General features: G+C 42.9%; 4 protein-coding genes and 1 non-coding gene across 5 annotated transcripts; 2 read left to right on the plus strand and 3 right to left on the minus strand.

The window, feature by feature from the left end:
- Window positions 1-188: 188 nt before the first annotated feature.
- hbae5 (hemoglobin, alpha embryonic 5) lies at window positions 189-1650 on the minus strand. Its single transcript, XM_040135183.1, has 3 exons — window positions 1506-1650; window positions 883-1090; window positions 189-387 (listed from the first exon to the last, which is right to left on the minus strand). The coding sequence occupies exons 1-3, from the start codon at window positions 1598-1600 to the stop codon at window positions 259-261; spliced, it is 432 nt and encodes a 143-aa protein (XP_039991117.1). The 5' UTR covers window positions 1601-1650; the 3' UTR covers window positions 189-258.
- On the plus strand, window positions 1250-1343 carry trnai-uau. Its single transcript has 2 exons — window positions 1250-1287; window positions 1308-1343. It is a non-coding gene; the product is annotated as a tRNA-Ile (tRNA).
- Window positions 1651-3874: 2224 nt separating the features above from the next.
- Window positions 3875-4778, plus strand: LOC120794270 (hemoglobin subunit beta-2-like). Its single transcript, XM_040135172.1, has 3 exons — window positions 3875-3987; window positions 4096-4318; window positions 4650-4778. Exons 1-3 carry the CDS (start codon window positions 3896-3898, stop codon window positions 4776-4778), a joined length of 444 nt encoding a protein of 147 aa, XP_039991106.1. The 5' UTR covers window positions 3875-3895.
- Window positions 4779-6563: 1785 nt separating this feature from the next.
- Window positions 6564-9119, minus strand: LOC120794436. Its single transcript, XM_040135524.1, has 6 exons — window positions 8596-9119; window positions 7983-8145; window positions 7585-7762; window positions 7221-7467; window positions 6984-7101; window positions 6564-6905 (listed from the first exon to the last, which is right to left on the minus strand). Exons 1-4 carry the CDS (start codon window positions 8848-8850, stop codon window positions 7323-7325), a joined length of 741 nt encoding a protein of 246 aa, XP_039991458.1. The 5' UTR covers window positions 8851-9119; the 3' UTR covers window positions 6564-6905; window positions 6984-7101; window positions 7221-7322.
- A 1044-nt stretch (window positions 9120-10163) lies between these two features.
- On the minus strand, window positions 10164-12921 carry zgc:163057 (uncharacterized protein LOC563335 homolog). The gene is made up of 3 exons (XM_040134475.1): window positions 12506-12921; window positions 11481-11685; window positions 10164-10371 (listed from the first exon to the last, which is right to left on the minus strand). Exons 1-3 carry the CDS (start codon window positions 12595-12597, stop codon window positions 10243-10245), a joined length of 426 nt encoding a protein of 141 aa, XP_039990409.1. The 5' UTR covers window positions 12598-12921; the 3' UTR covers window positions 10164-10242.
- Window positions 12922-13472: the final 551 nt, after the last annotated feature.

Consider the following 13472-nt stretch of genomic DNA (forward strand, 5'->3'; position numbering starts at 1 on the left):
TTTTCCCCATGTCAAACTGTATGATCGCTTTGCGGACTCCTCAGTATGAAATAAATAATACAACGTCGAGATGACCTCCTCATTTCTTCCTCTGCTCAGACTTAGTTACATGTGCAGGTAAGAGGTGATGAAACATTTCAGGAGACATAAAAGACACCGTTGTGTGAGTTTTTGGGCGGCATGCAGTTTATTCTTTCACTTTTCACCATGGGACTACATGGTCGTGTGTGCCAGACCGCGTTCCCCACTGCGGGCAGCTCAGCGGTATCTCTCAGAGAGAGCCGTGGACACGCTGCCCAGGAATTTGTCCATGGCTACGTGGGCCTCAGGGGTGAATTCCGCAGGGAACATGTTGGCGATCACCACGAGAACGCAGTGGGACAGGATCTGTGGACAGAGGACACACAACTTGATAAATAAAACGGAATAAAACAATTTAATAGCAATTATATGGTTTGCACTGCAAAAAAAACCCCCATCTTAACCATTGAGTTAATTTCAATGGAACAAGAGAAAAGTGGGTCACTTCCACTTCCCTCCCATGTAGCTTAAAATCTCATTGTGATCTTGTACACTTTATTCCAAAATATGATCCAAGTAAAATCTCAACACTGTAAAATAGATGTGCAATTTTCTGTTATCAGATTTCTTTCGGTTGTTTAAAAGAAATGAGGATTTTAAAACTAACCGAGAGGTAACGGCTTGTTATAGTTATTTCTTCCCAGCACACATGCGTAATTTGCGCGTAACTCAAGCTCCACCTGTGCGTAAAGTTACGCACAAGTCACGTCGGTGAGAGAAGATTCTCCCTCCTGCGTGATATGAAAGTGACATGATTTCAGCACAAAGCTGGGATCACGATGGCAGTGACCCCTGGCTCACCTTGAAGTTGGCCGGGTCCACTCTCATCTGGAAGGCGTGCCGCTCGCTGAGCTCCAGCAGGCCCTTGGTCAGGTCGTCAATCTTGGACACAGCCTGCGCGACTCCGGTCATCACCTTCTTCCCGTGGGCCTTCACCGGGGCAGAGCCGTGGCTCAGGTCTTTCCAGTGGGAGAAGTAGGTCTTAGTTTGGGGATAGACGGTGAGCATCCTATGGAGAGGGAGAGCAAGCGACGTGGTGTGTTTGGTTATGTTGGAGAGCTGGGCCAGTTGAGCGCAAAACAAAGCGATAACATAGAACTCACTTAGCACTGCTATAGAAGTTTGACTTTAAAGCCGTTTTTACTGTAACTAACGTGCAGTTGTATGTGCTCCAGTGGCGCAATCGGTCAGCGCGCGGTACTTATATGACAGTGACCAGCGGAGTAATGCCGAGGTCGTGAGTTCGAGCCTCACCTGGAGCATGGTGGTTTCCAGTTTTACTGCGGATTAGCATTGTCAGGCGGGCTCACTTGTGAAATCACATTGCTACCTGACAATTTAATTGAAGAAGTAGCCCAAGTAGCGTAATTCCCATAAAACTACCTCTGATTGGAATGTGAAATATGCGTAAAGGTGGCACTTACCTGCTCACAGCATCAGCCCCAATCGCATCCGCTGACTTGGAGATTTTGGCCCACAGCGCCTTGACGGCGGCCTTGTCTTTCTCAGTCAAACTCATGTCAACTCGGCTCTGTCTCTTCCTCTACCTGAGTCGGGGGGGGGCTTAGCGTGGACTTCTACTTAAAGTGAGCTGGCCCCTGCGGTCACACCCACGCGAACGGATGCCAAACACTGACGCATATCGGACCCCTTCTTCCACGCCTGATAGAAACTTCAGTGGCCGGATGCCAGCCGGAGAGGCGCTATCAGCCGGTCCCATCGTGGGCGTCAGTGGGCAAACATGAGAGCGCATGCCCACATGCAGTTTAGATGCGGGTTAACCGAGGACATCTCAGGTCACAGGAGTCAGGAGCGGAGACGTCCGGTGCGGAGGCTCCGCCGCACTTAGGTGGATGGGTGGGTTTTCAGGGCGCGACGTGAAATTGATATCAATGAAACAGGTCTGCGAAAACAGATCAAGCTCGTAGCTCACACTTGCACAGAGGGATTAAAAAAGACTCCACCGTGGCAGCGGTTATAAGTGTGGAGACAGGTTCGTGCCATCTTTACTGTGGCCTGAAACAATTTATGGCGCATTGCAGAAGAAACCCCACTATCTGGATTCGAACAACTCTCCTTTTTTTTTCCTTTTTAAGTTAACACTTACGTGACCTGGTCGCCAAATATCAAATCAACATCTCGCAACACAGAGGCGAAACGTTCAGAGACAGGCTTATAGTTGAAGTCTGCCCCAAGTCATTCCAACACAGGCCTCAACAAGAAACTAGGTTTTAGTTCCGTTTGTTTACGGTTCAACACTAAATCGACGCATTTGACCCACGTAGTGCATTGGGGACGATTTGTTTAATTCCCACATTTTCAAAAAAGTAATTAGCCAGAAAAAAAAAAAAAAACTTTCTATGGGTCATTTAAGGATCACGGTCACTTGATATCAGATGAATTAATGCACATTCTGCACCTTAATCAAAGGACTACAAAAGTGGTAATAAACATTTATTCGGGCATCTCCTGCAGCAGGCTGCATGCAGGCCATAAATCATTTCCTCAAAATTAAAAAAAAAAAAAAAAAATTACAACCTTATCAGGTCGCAGCCGTGTAAGATTTATCAGTGATTTCATTTCTTTAATTCGAGCATTTGTTGGCTCCGGCCATTCGTATATTCCCTATCGTGGGGGGGGGATTCGGCGCTCGTAGCCTTTATCACCGAGCTCAAGTATTTTTCTTTAATCAAAACATATGCGGACGTGGGCACCGGGGGGGGGGGGGGGGGGTGCTGGGTGGAGGGGGCGCTGCTGCAGATAACACCGGCGTGGCTTGTGTAGATAACGCTCATGGCATGAACCCCTCTCCGGCGCCCTGGCAAAAAGACAAGCTTGATTCGTCATTTCGCTGACTTTTAAAAAAATAAAAGAAGAAGAGGAAGAGGAAGAAGAAGCCGCACTAACGTTGATTTTCACCATTTTAAAAAAATAAATCACATTTCTTGCTTTCACCAGTTATATTATTGATATTAAATTATTGAAAACGGCAGCAAATCTTTTTTTTTTTTTTTTTTTTTTTTTCTAAATCATCTTTGGGAAATAACCGAATGAAATCAAAATATACCCGGAGAGCTGTTTTCTCACACTCGTTATTCAGGGTTTCTCAGGCTGTTTTCACTCAATAAAAGCACATGTAGGTTGGTGTTAAAAATAAATATATGAGGTTTTCTGTGTGACAAAGTCAAAAGGCTTCAGTGAAGTAGCGGCTCCGGGCTCGGTCACTGTTCTGAGTGCTGAAAACAAGGCCTTTCAGAACGAAGCCTGGAGAGATTTTCATCAAAAAAGGAAAACCAGAAGAGTTTCAATGTGCAGTTTGCCCTGATTTGAGGTTCTGTTTGGAAGAGGATTCGTTTCAAACAGGAAAACAAAGTCTTCTAACTTGCAGAGTTTTTCCTCCACATGCACGAAACCTCTGTCCTTTTTTTTTTTTTTTTTTTTAATTGACACTGTATTTAACAGCATTAAATCACCCCAATAAACGCGCAACTTGCAAACAAACCAACAAACAAACAAAACAGAAACAAACTGCTCTCTCAAATTGGACCTGAGAGCATATTGCTCGACACTGACTCCAAAAGTGTTTGAGGTGAATCTTCGGCAATTAATGTAAATCTGAAACGCCATCAAAACCATCCAGAAAGTTCTGGAGAGGTCTGCGGTTTATCTGAAACGCATCATCTCCAGCCTATCGCGGCTTCTCCTTCAGGGCGGGGGGGGGGGGCTGAGAGGTTTAAATAGACGCGGGTCGGACTCGAGCGCTATTCCTTCGTTTCGCTCGAAGCCTGGAACAAAAAAAGAATCAAACGCCGCCATGGTTGAGTGGACTGAGCAGGAGCGCAGCGTCGTCACCAGCATCTTTGCCGGCCTGGACTATGAAGACGTCGGCCCCAAGGCTCTGTGCAGGTACGGAGAACATTGCTCTTCACACACGAATGCAGTGAACTGTAAGTGAACCCCTGAGGAGGATGCTTCCATCCTCTGGTGCCAACTCACCCGTGTCCCCCGCTGCAGGTGCCTGATCGTTTACCCCTGGACTCAGAGGTATTTCGGCACCTTCGGGAACCTCTACAACGCCGAAGCCATCAAGAGCAACCAGAACATCGCAGCCCACGGAGTCACGGTGCTGCACGGTCTGGACCGGGCTGTGAAGAACATGGATAACATCAAGGCCACCTACGCCGATCTGAGCGTCCTGCACTCAGAGAAGCTGCACGTCGACCCCGACAACTTCAGGGTAAAGTTTCACGATCCTGATTTTTTTTTTTCTTTAATGCAAAATCTTTCAGTCCAAAGTCAGTTTACTCACAAGAATCATCACCATCACACGAGAAAACCCCTATAAACCACAGAGAAAAAAAACGTAAAAAAATTGCAAACCATGCCAAAATCTAAGTAAACAGATTTCTACTGAAATCCTTGCATATGCAAACACAATTTTAAAAAGTTTTCCATGATGCTCAATGCACCTATTACTGCAAATCCACGTAGAGGAATATAAAATTACATACAATACTCATGCAAAAGGCATCTAATGATTTTTTTTTCTTCCCCCCCCCTTCGCATAGCTGCTGGCTGACTGCCTGACCATCGTTATTGCAGCCAAAATGGGAGCCGCTTTCACCCCAGAGACACAGGCCGCCTGGCAGAAGTTCCTGGCCGTGGTGGTGTCCGCTCTGGGCAGGCAGTACCACTAAACTCCTCACCTGGACACTCGAAGGAGATCTCTAACCTCCGCATACATGTGTTACGTGTCTCCTCCATAATGAAATAAATGGCCGTCAAGCAAAGTTTGCTTTTGTGCTCTATTTTTCTCTTATGAGTGCGTAATTACGCACAGCCACTCTAGGTTTGGTAATGGCTGAGGGTGGGGGGGGGGTATGTACAGGCACAATTATAGACCCTAATAAGAAATCACCATAATTAAGGACTTGACATTACCAAAAAAAAAAGACATAAATTGGGTTGATGATACTTTATAATAGGTTCTATGTAACATCAGTCTGCAACACTACGGAATTTCTAGAAACTTTACCGACCTCACTGTCGATGTTTTGGACGTCCCGTCGTGTTATAGTGGTAAATCCATCAAACATTCACCGTGTAATATTTTTATCAAAAGAAATGTCGGACTAAACAAACATCTGAACAAGTAGTAAAAACATTTCCATTAAACATGATAAGAATGATTGGAGAGTGTAGGTACGGCCTCTTTATGTGTGTTTTTTAGGGTCAGATGAGGACAGAGAAGATTGAAGCTTCGGGGTCTTGTTTTTACGTTTGACACGTGAACTCGACGTACGTTTCGAACAATCTCCGGCTGCAGCTCGAAACAGATAAGAGCTCGAGCCCTCGCGATGCTCAGAGCCACGCGAGGACACCCGAGGCCCGAGAGCAGGGCAAAGAGCGTGACCCCAGTTCAACCAGAAGGAGCCACAGTGTCATTACCCCCCCCCCCCGACAGGCTAGAGCAGGACGCACTTCCTGCCATGTTAAACGTGAATGCGTTTTATTCCAAACCGGGCTTTTCCTCGTGCTCTCCTCCCACCGCCAAAGGATTCGTGGCAGCGTGAAAGTCGCGAGGAAGCCTAGCGCGTGGTAGAAACGTGTTAGCGCAAAGTGAGATAAAAACAAAAAACGAACACAATTCAAGGACTAAAACCAAATGCAATTTTGAAAAAAACTGTAAAAGTGAGTTTTAACAGAAACGTCCCATTGAAAGTTTCATGGATACTAAAATAAAACTTTGCAATGCTTCAGAAAATAAAATCAATCAGAAAATGGGGCCATTCAGCTGATTGAGTGGGCTACCTCAGCGGTGACAGCTTGGCCCCGCCCATTCCGCGGCCCCGCCCACTGACGCCGGCCGCCGTGAGGTCCCACGTGAGCTCCGTTTTTCACATTCATCAACACGTCCAGAAAAGGCGGTGCAGGCGTTGTGGAGGGACGGGGTGCAGGTTTCCTGTTGAATCCAGCAGGTGGCCCCATCTGCGCGTCTTATGAAGGCGATGACTACTTGGCACCTCCACTACTTAGTTATCAGCAGTTTTTACTTCTTTATGAATTTTATTTACAGCTAGTTTGAAATCTGAAAACACTTAGTTTCCAGGCGCATCTCAGCATTCATTTTTATCTATTTTTGCAGTATGTGAGTATGAATAATTAATATATATTTGAAAGTCTAACCCTGCTTCCACAAAATCAAGTTCATGTAGTCCTACTACATGATTTTGGATCAGGTTTCTACCAGTGTCTATGGTTTCTAATCCTATTGTGATAATGCAGAAATTCTTTGGAATATCTTGACAAATGTCTTTGGTCTGGAGTTCTTAATGGAACAACTACGAAATAAGAATTAGATCCCAAACCATTTTCCTGAGGGCATCACGTTTGCATTGTTTCAGCACCAGAGACAGCTCCAAAATGTATTACAAGTTTATTCCAGCACCGGAGACAGCTCAGTATTTATTACAAGTTTTTATTATAAGTCAGTATTAATTACAAGTTTGTTTCAGCACCAGAGACAGTTGCGTATGTAATAGTTATTATTATTGTTATTATTGTTATTATTATTATTTTGTAAGTTCCAAAACAAAAACGGCCCTTAAAATACATTCCTAAAGCTGAATATAGGCAATAGTGGAAGATTACATTTACTTTAAATAAACATATGTATTATATACACACATTATTGTATTATTTCATGGTTGTAATGAGGACATCAAAATTACTGTAACAATTACATGAGTACGTATGCAGTCTGAAGTGTGACATACGTGTCCCTGCGGCCTCTCATGTCTCAGTTCTCTTGATGATATGGGGCTCTACACAGGAAAAGATGAAGTTACAACTTATTTATGTGAAGCAATAAAAATGTGTAAGCAAATTAGTTTTTTTCTTACCAGTTCTTTGTGTATAAGAACACTTCCTTACTGCAAATGCCTGCTCTCTGCGTTACGAGAAACAGAGAGCCTTGAAAGGAGCGTTTCCATTGAACAACACAGCAATAAACAGCTGGAACTATCCAAAACACAAAGGGGAGGGAAAACCAAGAGATCAAATTAGTGAATACAGAAAATACCTGCAAAGTAGATCTGGGAAAATATAAATAGCAATAGGACGGCACAAATTCATGTTACCTGGTTTTGAGATTCTTTTGGCTGTAACTAGCCTGACTGATGCATCGTCCCCATCTCCTGTCGTCTATCAGGCTCTACAGACAGGTCTTCAGGCTCAAGCTTTCAGCTCAGAGGCTCCTCATATTCTTCTGGCTCTATCTTTACAGTCACAGTCTCTGTTTCTGATTCCACAGATTCCTCTTCTGACACCGAGTCTACGGAGGGCTCCTCTGGCTCAGACTCAAGAGGCTCCTGATATGACTCTGGCCTTAAACAAGCAATTACAGAACAAATAAATGTATCATTACTCATTTTCACATACTTGATACAGGGGCAAAATGGTGTCAAGTGAAGGGACAACTTTTATTCTGTTCAATCCAAGTACCTGTCAGCCTCGGCGGTGCTCTCATTGTCATAATAGCCACTTGAATCTCCACCAGGAAAAGAGCATGGGTCATATCTAAACCTCTTGACCGGTGTGCCGTTTGCATTTACAAAATTAAGAGGAAAAAGTGTAGATGTGTCACATTCGACATTCCTGTGCGGGGCCCTGGCCTGTATAGCTGTGAATAAACAACACAAATATGTGGAAATTGAGCAAGAAGAGCCAATTACAACTTCAGAATAATTACTTCAGGATTCCTACATTCACTTGGCTACCAAATCTACTGACGGGTGAAATTCCAGGATTCATGGCTAGTGTTGGTCACAGTGAATAGAAACACACTCAGTGTTCCGTTGTCTGTATTTACAGCCAAAGCAGATGATAAGAGCACACCGCACCTTTGCTCCTTTTGATGGGCTTCCTGTTGGCTTGCGTTGAGACATTATGCTTTCCGACCAGAGCGGTCTGGCACTTGACGTGGTTTACACATGGCTCTGCTCGACAAAAAGCATCCGTGGTCCTCACCTCAGTCTGGCAACCCACATCTTTAAGTACTTTGGACTGAGGAAACAGAAGTTGTGTTGATGGCTTTTCTCATGATGATAAAAGGGTCTAGTTTTGAGTCTTTCTTGAACCTCTGGCTGAAAACGTTATCTGCATTTAAACTGAGCTTTTCCTGATCCAAGGTTTGTGGTTACAACACGCGTTAAAAGCTCCAAAATGCGTCTGAACCCGCAATTTAACATTTACTGTAATTTAGCCAATTCACTTCAATTACTGGTCAAACTGGTGTTAAAGCAGATACGTTTTAATATCTAAAAAGTAGTGCTGACTTGTGATTCTGAGTTATAAAAACGTATAAAAACACCATAGATTAAAACGGGGTTTTGTCCTTTAGGTTCTGAAGGTAAAAAAGTCACAAACCAGCTAAATTAGCAAAAGTTACAAAGGAGTTAAAGATGACAGAGCCCAGCTAGATAAATTAGCTTCAGGCACATTTTCAGCGCTCACCAGGCGACCTTCCGGGGGGGTTGGAAGCGCGTCCTCGGCCAGGTGCAGCCGGACGGCAAAGCCCATCCGAGCCTGGGTGTAGTTGGTGAAGCTGTCCGGGGAGAAGTGGAGCGTGCAGACTTTCAGCCTGGAGGTCCGAGAGTCCTCCGGCAGGCCGAGGATCTGCAGCCACCGGAGAGCCCGCACAGGGTCGGTGGGGAAAGACAGCAGCTTGGTGGTGCTCTTACAACCCGGGAAAGTACATGTGGTTACCATCCTGGTGAAACTCGGGAGGCGGACCAGCTAATCTAGCTACAGTGCCCAAACAAGCTAACAAGACTACATCTGCAGCTATCACTAAAACTTAGAAAAGTACACCTAAACACGATTGCGACGCTATATTAGACTACGTTGAACACGTAGTAGAGACTGCTAGTAGTAAATACGATTGATAATCGGTAGCAAATGCACTTTCGTAGAAATGATAGATATTTATTCTATAGTTTGTAAAAGTGACTATAGACTTTGTTAAATGGGCGTCTCTTCTACGTCGGCTTCCTCTTCTTCTTCTACTTCTTCTTCGTTGTGTTTATTGGCATAGGAAAATTTATCGATGCATTAGCGCCCTCCACAGTATATTGTGGGTAAAAACAATAATAAACTACAGGAGACAGGCTGTATGTTTTCAATGTCGTAAATGTACACCACTGTTTGACTTTCATTCGCAATGATTTCACACGATCTTCATCAGCAGACGGCGTTTGCCCTGTTGTCATGAAAACTATAACACGTTAAAAAGCCCATTTTATTTATTTTTGAACACTTTAAGGACACATATGGTCTTAAAGGCTGAGGTTCAAATTTCATTTTTGACCCACGACACAGCAGTTGAGAAAACAAGCTCACCACGAGATCCATTTAGTAGCCAAAACGGTGTTTGTAAAAAACCTGTTTTGCTGATTAAAAACTCATTTAATTGTTATATTTTTTGTGTTGTTTTGAATTTTGCATCTGTGTCTGATACTTAAAAAAAAAAAAAAAAAGTCAAACCCAAACACCATCTTAACTTCAAATGGTGGCCCTGTTGAAATATATGTACTGTATAACCTAATCTGTTGTGTGTAACCTTCTCAATCCTATTCACCTCTGTAAAATTCAGTTGTGAGTCATTTAACTGTTTCTGTAATGCAAGAGAAGAAAACCCTAATGTGGGATTATTTTTAGTAAAGACATATTACATGGGGTTCTGCAGTTTGGTAATAGATGAGGAATTTACTATTAAGTGTGGAAACCCTTGGTACTAAAAACAAGGCAGAAATACATCCCACGCTGTGTATGTTGAACATTTCTTTTCTTGGATAAATTGCATGAATAAAATAGTTTTTAGAAAAAAAAACATGTAGCACCTGAGAAATGGCCACAAACTGTATACAAAGATATACTGTCTTCATATAAAGTCTATGCTCACAGCGCAAGAGGGAATAATTTTTATGCATAATTAAGTCCTTAAAGACTTTATATTGTAATACAACATAACAGAATGTAGCATATTGATTTTTTATTATTACAAAACATTATATAATCACAACAACTACACATACATATATATTTCGTATCATATAGCATCATAAAGGTCTCATATACTTCTTAGGAACAGGTGGCTGAGGCTCATCTGTATTTCTCGGCGAGGACAGCTGCAAAGGCTGACAGGTACTTGTCCATCGCTGCATGTGCAACCGGTGTGAAGTCTTTGCCCATGTGACAGGCCAGGGTGACGAGCATACAGTGTGAGAAAAGCTGCAGGACAGGTAAAGGTTTCTTACTGACAAAGAACTGATGAGGAGCAAACAAATGGCGTGGGTGACGCCTGTAATGCTTCAGTTGCATGAACATCAACATGAAAAACTGCCATAACCAGCTCATTTCAATCAACTTTCTTGGAATTAAGGGAGGCTCGAAGAATGTGCCTGCTTAAAACACACTCATATGTACAATGTGTCATTCGAACAGGTTGGGCAGCCAACATTCATTTATAAAACAGGAAGTTAAAGAATGTGTGGATCCTTGAGTTAACATAGGTGTTGCTGTCAGTTTTGTTAACCCGTAATATATAGATGTCAAAAATCATTGAAAGAAAATCCGGCAAAAAGGTAAGACTGACTTTTGTGGATTGAGTAAGCCCCCTGTAATTTTATTCGGGCAAAAATGAACTCTTTCTGTAGCTATTTCACAATAAAAGCATTTCTGTGGCGCAGCCCTCTTCATGTCTGTCATTAGAGTTTGTTATATTTCTGGCAGTATTTTGGTCCTAGTTACTGATGTTGAACAATGTGAGCATTGTGAGTCAACATGTGTGCTCAATTTGCACGGTGATGAACAAACAAAGTGGGCTTCCGGCCAGTGAACTGATTATGCCCAGTTAAAAGCTTACGAATGCAAAAATACTTTGTGGTCTGGAGCAGCTGCAGGAAGCAGCTGAAGCACTGTCCATTTTCAAACACAGGAGTGAATAGACAGAATTTTAGATTTGCTGTGTGGAAAAGATTAAAAAGATGTTTGGACAGAGAAATATATAGAAATGCAGTACACTGAACTTTTTCTTCGATATAATGCAAATATTCCTGCAAATACTTAAAACGTTAGATTTGAATTTGCTGTATAGAAAATACATGCCACATAAACACTAGCTTTGGGGAGGACCTTGACTGACATGTTGTTTTTGAAGCTGTAAACAAGTAGTCCTACTAAATTCAGTGGGGTTTGGTCTGATATGGTATGATAATGACAGAGTTAAAATTAGAGAAACATCTTTACCATACCTCAATAAAAACGCAGGACACTAGGAGCATTTCAACAAGTTACAATATCTCAATTTAGATAAATCAGTAGATTCTAAGGACCTGCACCTTGAAGTTAGTCGGGTCTATCCGGAGTTGGTACGCGTGTAGGGTTTGCAGAGGAGCCAGGGTGACGGTCAGCTGGCTGATGTCTTTGGCTCCCTCTGCTATGGCCAGGACAATCTTCTTCCCGTGAGTGAGCAGGTGAGCGGAGCGGGCACTGATGTCTAGATGGGAAAAGTATGTCTTGGTGCCTGGGAAAGAGGCGAACATCCTATGGAAGAAGGGAGCAGTGAAATGAATGCGAGTGGATGGGGATTCCTGTCAGTGCTGCCCACTTTTGCGACCGAAACACCAAACGCATGAGAGTGGGCGATGCATGGAGATTCACTATGGCCGTGTGTTTTGCTGCTTCTCCTCGCTGCCACCACCATCACCATCATTTTCATGGTGTGAACTCGCAGCCCGCTCATTTGAACCTTTCACTACACTGTTCACAGAGCCCTGGCAGCACCTGGAAACCACTCGGAGGTTTGATGAAGTAGCAAATTCTGAGTGATGCGTCAGCATTAGTGCATTAATTTGATGAATTTTATTTATAGATTTACATACATGCTCTCCATGGTACCACTTTCACATATAGGATTTATATGCTGTAACAAATTACTTTATTAATAGTTAGTAAATCATGTACCAAGGCTTTGTAGCCATTTTTTGAAGTCATAAATATCAATGACATGTTAATAAATGGGAATAGATAATCGATTCTCCTGTAACAGGTGTTGATAAAGTCATATTTAAAGGCTCATGAGTTTTTCACTTTTTGATAAAACATTAACAAAAGGTAGTAGATCAATCGTAAGGGCAGAGAGGTTCGTAGATGAGCACCTGCGAACACACACCAGACTTTTTTAAGCAGTGCTTCCGTGGAAGAGAATTAGGTTACATCTACTTGATCTAATTGAACCATTTATCATTTTAATATATGGTTAGTTTTAAATGATAAACATGCTCTCCCAAGAAATGCAACAGTTTCTTTCAAATGCAGCAAGTTAATATCTTAGAAATGTCTATACAGGACAGCATGAACCTACCTAAGCAGCGCATCTGACCCAATGTCTTCGGCCACAGGAGTCAGCTTTTCCCATATTTCTGCAATGAGCTCTTTCTCCCTCTTTGAGAGCATTGCAGCCTTTTTTACTGAGTAACAGAGAATGAACTGCAGCTGAATATCCAGAGTGGGAGATGACCTCAGAGAGGAGGTCAGAGATAGATTCACAGCAGGCAACAAGGGCGCGCGTAAAAAGTGTTAATCAACCATTTTTATCCCCACAATAACGCAGTCAACCAAAACGCAGACAAGAATGGCGGGTCAAAGAGATGAAGTGACAATTCCTTCTGGGTGAAGAAAATGAGGTGTAATAGTAAAGGTCTCAGGCAGCAGCCTTGTTGTTTGCTTCCTCTGCGTTATCGGACAGCTGCCAGGGCAGGGTGGGGGCTCCACACCACCGCGCTATCTGCTGCTTCCCATGCGTCACACTGGGTATTTCTACCATATCATGAATGTGGCTGACCTCGGAGTGGAGCTGGTGCGGTGTTTTCCCGTCAGGTTCAGTTTAAGTGCCAACATTTTTCTTTAAAAAGAGTTTTTAATAAGTTTTGATGCTTCTCATTTCTCCCAGCCACCAAATAATAACATGGATTAATGTGAAAATAAAAAATACGTGAGTTAAAAAAAAGTTTAATTCCCCAATTTTTTTTCTCTGATCTCAGGGTATAAAAATGGGTTTTGTCTAAATACTGTTAAATGAACAGGATTCAACACTCGTAGGAGGTTTATTGGTAATTTGGGGAAGTCCACCCCTCCAATTTTCAGCCTAAATATTTCTTTGTATATTTTCTGACAATTTCTCTTTCTACACCTTGACTTGGCATTAGGTTATTAAGTGTTCTGTATGACTCAGGGGTTTCAATGCAGAAGATAGTTTGCAGTTTGGAGCAGCCTTCTAGAGATAAAGTCCTTCAGCTGCTGCTATCTGCAGCTCCATAAGCTGCTGGTCA

Source organism: Xiphias gladius, chromosome 9, assembly GCF_016859285.1.
Source record: "Xiphias gladius isolate SHS-SW01 ecotype Sanya breed wild chromosome 9, ASM1685928v1, whole genome shotgun sequence".
Classification (NCBI taxonomy): domain Eukaryota; kingdom Metazoa; phylum Chordata; class Actinopteri; order Istiophoriformes; family Xiphiidae; genus Xiphias; species Xiphias gladius.

Coding starts and splice junctions, on each gene's coding strand:
- hbae5 (XM_040135183.1), bottom strand. CDS start 1,600: ATGAGTTTGACTGAGAAAGACAAGGCCGCCGTCAAGGCGCTGTGGGCC. Junction 1,091..1,505: donor GGGGCTGATGCTGTGAGCAG/GTAAGTGCCACC, acceptor CCCTCTCCATAG/GATGCTCACCGTCTATCCCC. Junction 388..882: donor TGGACCCGGCCAACTTCAAG/GTGAGCCAGGGG, acceptor CTCTGTCCACAG/ATCCTGTCCCACTGCGTTCT.
- LOC120794270 (XM_040135172.1), top strand. CDS start 3,896: ATGGTTGAGTGGACTGAGCAGGAGCGCAGCGTCGTCACCAGCATCTTT. Junction 3,988..4,095: donor GGCCCCAAGGCTCTGTGCAG/GTACGGAGAACA, acceptor CCCCCGCTGCAG/GTGCCTGATCGTTTACCCCT. Junction 4,319..4,649: donor TCGACCCCGACAACTTCAGG/GTAAAGTTTCAC, acceptor CCCTTCGCATAG/CTGCTGGCTGACTGCCTGAC.
- LOC120794436 (XM_040135524.1), bottom strand. CDS start 8,850: ATGGTAACCACATGTACTTTCCCGGGTTGTAAGAGCACCACCAAGCTG. Junction 8,146..8,595: donor CCCCCCCGGAAGGTCGCCTG/GTGAGCGCTGAA, acceptor CTGTTTCCTCAG/TCCAAAGTACTTAAAGATGT. Junction 7,468..7,584: donor AGCACCGCCGAGGCTGACAG/GTACTTGGATTG, acceptor TGCTTGTTTAAG/GCCAGAGTCATATCAGGAGC.
- zgc:163057 (XM_040134475.1), bottom strand. CDS start 12,597: ATGCTCTCAAAGAGGGAGAAAGAGCTCATTGCAGAAATATGGGAAAAG. Junction 11,686..12,505: donor GGGTCAGATGCGCTGCTTAG/GTAGGTTCATGC, acceptor CTTCTTCCATAG/GATGTTCGCCTCTTTCCCAG. Junction 10,372..11,480: donor TAGACCCGACTAACTTCAAG/GTGCAGGTCCTT, acceptor CCTGTCCTGCAG/CTTTTCTCACACTGTATGCT.